The sequence below is a fragment of the Apium graveolens genome, chromosome 9 (genome assembly GCF_009905375.1).
Source record: "Apium graveolens cultivar Ventura chromosome 9, ASM990537v1, whole genome shotgun sequence".
Lineage (NCBI taxonomy): Eukaryota > Viridiplantae > Streptophyta > Magnoliopsida > Apiales > Apiaceae > Apium > Apium graveolens.
In genome coordinates, this window is record NC_133655.1 from 252,589,981 (window position 1) to 252,596,093 (window position 6,113).

The 6,113-nt window shown below is 33.3% G+C and overlaps 1 protein-coding gene across 2 annotated transcripts; it reads right to left on the bottom strand.

Annotated features, from left to right (window-relative positions):
* Window positions 1-2,378: 2,378 nt before the first annotated feature.
* LOC141684608 (zinc finger protein 4-like) lies at window positions 2,379-4,977 on the bottom strand. Of its 2 annotated transcripts, none has more exons than XM_074489663.1 (2): window positions 4,745-4,977; window positions 2,379-3,402 (listed from the first exon to the last, which is right to left on the bottom strand). In XM_074489663.1, the coding sequence occupies exon 2, from the start codon at window positions 3,362-3,364 to the stop codon at window positions 2,591-2,593; it is 774 nt and encodes a 257-aa protein (XP_074345764.1). In that variant the 5' UTR covers window positions 3,365-3,402; window positions 4,745-4,977; the 3' UTR covers window positions 2,379-2,590. The 2 variants fall into 2 exon arrangements, with proteins under 2 accessions (XP_074345764.1, XP_074345763.1); XM_074489662.1 differs by having other exon boundaries at window positions 2,379-3,474; window positions 4,745-4,976.
* Window positions 4,978-6,113: the final 1,136 nt, after the last annotated feature.

Genomic DNA, 6,113 nt, shown 5'->3' on the forward strand with positions numbered 1-6,113 from the left:
ATTATTATTATTATTATTATTATTATTATTATTATTATTATTATTATTGCTGCTGCTGCTTCTGCTGTCATTATAGGGATATTTTTGTCATTACATGGATATTTTATATACTTGTAACAAATGAAAAAGGGACATCTGAACATCTTTAACGGCACTACTAAAATTGCTAGCTAAAATAAAATTAAAATAGAGATTATCTAAATAAAATTAAAATAGAGATTATCTAAAAATTTATCGGATCTGCAAGGTTATTTACTCCGATGGAGTTAACTATAATAATTGGCTATATTTTTAAAATAGTATGTTGTTTTTATTTGAGATTGTTGTAAATAGAATATATTATTTGAATATAATAACATATTATGTGTAATTTAACTATATGTTGTTAGATGTTCGACAAATATTGCTAATATAGAGAAGTTAACTAAATTTTTAGCTAAAGAAAATGTACTATTGGAGCAGATAATTTTTACATAATATTTTTAATATATATTTATGGTATATTTGACACATTTTTTTTTTGTCAAAATGTTTGACACATTTCTAGCTAATGGATTACGTTGAAGATGCTCTTGTTGCAGTTATACAGTGGTAGGCAGCTTGGCATTCTGTTTCCACTTTCCACAGATCACTTCTTCTTTCTATTACTAACAACTTGTTGTTTGATCAAGACCCTCAATTTCAGAACAATCCTCACAATTATTATTATGAAAGTTGAAATTGAAAACATAGATAATAATGTATCAAGTGTCTATGACATCTCTTTGTCAGTCATTAAAATCCAGTGATTTAGAATTTTTGATCGCCATAAATATATTTTTTTATAAAAACAAAATATTTTTAAAAAAGCGAAGTAAGACAAAGCCCAGTGCTCATGAGCCCACTTTCCGCTAATTAATATTAAGTTGGCAAAGCCCAGTGCTAATGAGCCTGCCTTATAAATTATAATAAACTTTACCGAAGTAGTTTTGATTTTTGAAGAGCCTATTCAAAAAATAGATTCAATGCTGCATGTGTTTCAGAAATAAAAACTAGAATCACTGCAGAAATGATGCATAGTATGGGTATTGACTATTGACTCCGCCCCGCCCGATCCCGATCCGATCCGATCCTGTCCTGATTCCCGCATTGAAAATGGTGGGAATTTGGAGATTTTTTCGGAAACAGGTTGGAAAACAAGAACGATTTCAGAAAAATATCGGGAAGTGAGCCGCAAACCTTTTTTTATGTTTATCCGACCCGATTCCAGTCCCCGGTCCGACTTTTCCCGCTCTCCAATATCTTTATATATATTCTTATTTATGTTAGAAAAATATGAAGTATTAGTAGATAATTTTCATTTTCTATGTTTTTTAAATATTATTTATTCCAAATTATAAAGTCTGAGTGAAATACTACAAATGTACTTTAATTTTTCATAAAAAATTCATGTAATCAAAAGACAAAATAAATATAAATTGCAGTATAATATTTAATTTTTGCTACTTTTTTCTACATATTGCATTTAAAAAGTTATTCATTTGTAATTTTGATTTCAATAAAATATTTTCGATTATCCTCAGGATCTTCATTTCCTATTTGGGCCGGAGACGGGAAATGATATATATCCAACTATAAATAGGCCGGGGACGAGGATAAGTTTAAAGTCGGGGAACGGGACATAGATAGTATTACCCAGGCACCGAAGTGAGCCGAGACCCCTCCCAAAAAGGTGTTTCAGAAATAAGTCTCACTTTAAATCTAGTAATAAATAAATTGAGACCTGTCATTAACAAATGATTTATGACAAAAGAAAACGAAATACAACTATACAAGTAGTCTGTCAACCTCAAGTTAATATAAAATGTGAAATATTGCAGGCTTAGATTCTCAAATCTAAGATAAATAGATCTTCTCCGATCCTGCCTAATTTGATTTGTTTCACAAAAATGAAATGGACAAAAGATAATCGATATTCTAAGAATGGTGAAAGCAAGTCATGAAAGTGATGCCAAATAGAGCAAATAAAATACTTCCACTGGCCAACAAAAATAAATTGCTGGTCCTTCGGCACTTCTGCGGCAAAAGCCAACTTCTAAAACCAAGAACTCCCAACGTTACAATTTAATAAAAGAAAATAAAATTACCACTAGTATAATTCTAAACATACGAAGGCTTAGATTCGAGAGAAATGATAACTTAATACGGTATTAGAACTTTTTTGATCTGGGATCAAAGTTCAAGAGAGACTGGTTTGAATCAAATTAGCATAATCTAAACACCTAAAAAGAAATTGCAAGTACATTCATCAAACTTCTCTGTTCTTTCTGATTGGATTTCACCTGTTGTTTTACCAAGAGATTAAGCACATTATCTCAAGTGCAACTATAGTGCTGAAATCAGTAGAAACATATAATGAAATAAAGCATTCTCACATCTTTTACAACACCGAAATAGTACAAATTATAACCAAAATCAGATCAAAAGTGAAATTCTAAAGTTTACACTCATCTCCAAACTTTTTCTACGAGTTACTGTACACAGAATATAGGGTCTAGAGAAATGTAACTGAAGAATTACAGGAAAAAAAACTCAAGATGGTGATGATGATTTAAAGTTTTAAAGTAAGATCAGGTTGAGAGGATTCTGGTTGAGAAGGAGGGCGCTGTGGAGCCACGGCCACAAAGTTGGAAGACTGTCCCAACTCAAAACCAGACGACACATTAGCGATGCTTCTCTGTTCAACTTGTCGAAAGCTACCAGGCCAAAACATTTCAGCTTCATCTTCCTCCACAAACATTGGCAATCCGCAGAATCCTTGGTCAAATTTTGCTCCACCCCTGGCCACATGAAAAGGAGGCCTAACCTGTGGTCCAGCTCCGTGATGCATGGAGGCATGAGCTTCAATTCCTAAAGACCTAAATGCAGAACCATGTAGTGGAAGAGACGCCAAGCTTGCATACCTATCTGATATCATTCCCATCCGCATTGCCCTCTTTGCTATTGTCCTTTCTCTTTTGTGTGCATTTTGATGTCCTCCTAGAGCCTGTGAACTGTAAAATTTCCGCCTACAATAATTGCAAGAAAAAACTCTAGGCATTGTTCCTGGTGGCATATGAGGAGCATTCTCCTCGGTGATATGATCATGCATAAGTGTATCCTTTGTTGCTTCCTCCAAATTAGAAGAGGTGAAGCCAAGAGTTAGTTCAAGAGTATTGAATTTTGGATCAGTTTGGAGCTGAATGGGATTTGTGAGGCTGGACGAAGTTGTGGTGCTGTGATTGGATCCAGGGGATTTATCTTGGATGGATACATTTGAAGCTACTTGGCTGCTGACTTCAGATTCATCTTCAGATTCGAATGTCTTAGTTGGTGGCTGCATCATGGCCAGAGAGGTATCAGATGGTTCGAATCTATTCCACGCTAGAAAACCACAAAGATGATTAATCAAACTGGTGGCATTGGACTAGTGGTCAGACAAAATTTTGCCCGGACCTATACAAACAGAATTGTTATTAGACATGGGAAGCTTGATACCTTCTCAAATTAAATACATAACTTACTTGAACAACAATAAAGGTTCCGATATTAAGACACCTTCACCATGCAATTTGCACAATTTTAAAGCGTAAATGTCACTGTTACTATACTTCTCTATCTGAGCTATAATTTGATAAACTTATTACCAGTACATTCATAAAACAAACGTCATCTAAGAACTAGAACTGTGTATAGTGTATACGCAACATATGCATATTAACATAAATATTAATAATCAAGCCAGAGCAGAGAGAGAAGGAAATCAAATAATCAAATTCATGGGACATTGCTTATAGAGTTATAGGTATCAGCACATACATATATGTGCCGACAATAATATCCTGGGGAATAAATGACAGGTTAAGTGAAACTCCATATTTAGTTAACAAGCATCACTACTCACTGCTGTCCACCAAGTTGTTTATTAGTAGGCAGGCAATTAGTCTTGATGAAAAGGATTCCAGCCATTTAAAGGTTCGATCCCAATTTTATGTAGTTGCGATTGTTTGTAGGCATACAAGATTGACTAAATACGAGGGTAGAAGCAAAACATTGCATAAGACACTTTTATAAATGTTTAGCCAAGACATTTTGATCAAAAGTTCAGGTTAATCAGTTATGTATTAGTAATAGATATCAAGAACATTGATAAACATGTAGAGAAAATCGTCCAGACCTTTGATTCCACCACAACCTCTTTTCATTTTCTTTCAACCTTTCGAAAATCCTCGTACAGGGAGATCAAGCTCGTTTGTTTTTAAATGGTAAGGACCCTAATACATAAGGAGTTTGAGCCTAGCCCAACTAAGGATTCTATGTATCCTGAAAATTTAGTTGCGTTTCTTCAGCACAACCAAAATCCAGTCAAACACACTAGACTTTTCATCTTACACGAATTTTCTCTGTCAAAAAATTGAATACAATCTGTATACAGGTTGTCAGGTTACACTAACAGTGACTTGCAGAACTTGAAAACACCAAATTTAAGAACCATAACAACTAAAATTATTACAAATTTTAACTTGAAACAACCTAAGATGCAAAAGAATATGAATACATTAAATCCTACAAGGATTAAAATCTTGAGTAACTCCAAGCAAACATAATAACACCCACCAACATAAAGTAATTTAGTGCACTAGAAATCAACAATAGTTATTATATAAACAATCAAGAAACATCTAAAATAGTTCTTATAAAAGGCCACAAAGAGATAGATACATACTTGGTATCTAGAACTTGTTGGTTCAGCGTTGTATGCTTCAAGTGATTCTTGATGAGCATATGATTATCAGAAGACAAGACTGTGCAAGTATTATAAATCTTACTAAATTTAGTGAAGAAAGGAAATGGAAAGATATAGAGATAAGATCATAGATACGAGAGAGAGAGAGAGAGAGTGGAGGATGTTGAGTGTGAAGTCAGAATAAAAGCAGAAGAGACATTTAACCAATGAAAGTACTGTTAGTTCACATTTATCAGAAACCAAAAGCATCCTATAGTAGTAAACTGTTCCCCTTATCTATGTATGCTTTACTAGTAGTTTGGTGAAAGGTACAGTTCTCCAATATAGTAGTAATATTCTACTTCACATTTTAATGACAGTGAGTATCCTAATTCACAGCTACAAATCATATTTTCATTATTACTGAAAGGCTGAAAGCAAGTACTCTGGCCTGTCTGCCCTTATACTAGGGGTGTACGCGGTTCGGATCAGATCGGTTTTGGGGTAAAAGTTGAACCAAACCGCAAAGAGCGGTTTTAAAAAATTGTCATCCGCAACCGCAAATGCGGTTGCGGTTAACCGCGTCATTTGCGGTTGCGAATTTGCGGTTATTGCGGATCGGTTTGCGGTTCAATCACTTATTTTAAAATAATTAATAATTTGTAAAAAAATAAATTTGGAATATTAATAAATTGAAGTTTAAGTTACGTGATAAATTACATTCAAAAATAAAATATAAACTAATGCTCCGTGTGGAGTAAGGATATTAAAAACATACAAAAATGTGGAGGCGGAAGAAAAAAAAAGAAAATGATAAAAAAAAATTACATGTTGATTATATTTTTAATTTGTTTGGTTATATATCTTATAATGATTGTGAATTTGATGAATGAAGTTTTAAAATTAACCTAAGATTAGTTGATAAATGTGTATACTTATTAATTTATATGATATCAACTACATTTTTGGAAATATATTTTATTATAAATATATGTTACGAGTTGCGGTTGCGGTTGCGATTTTGCGATTTTCAAGAATTTAAAACCGCATTCAAACCGCGAATGAGCGGTTTTTAAAATTTAAATCCACAACCAATCCGCGTTTCACGATTATCCACAAATGCGGTTCGGTTGCGAGCGGTTTAGCGGTTGGATGCGGTTGAGCGGTTTATTTGTACAGCCCTACCTTATACATCAACAAAAAATTACTCCTCTCTCCCTTTCATTTCTATACATTTTTCTTTTCGGAATGTCTCATCCAATTTTATACATTTCAAAACATACGAAAAAATAATAAAAAATTTATAATATAAAATTAACTACACTCACTTACCTCCACTACTTTCTTCCACTACACTAACTTTATACAT

Coding starts and splice junctions, on each gene's coding strand:
- LOC141684608 (XM_074489663.1), bottom strand. CDS start 3,364: ATGATGCAGCCACCAACTAAGACATTCGAATCTGAAGATGAATCTGAA.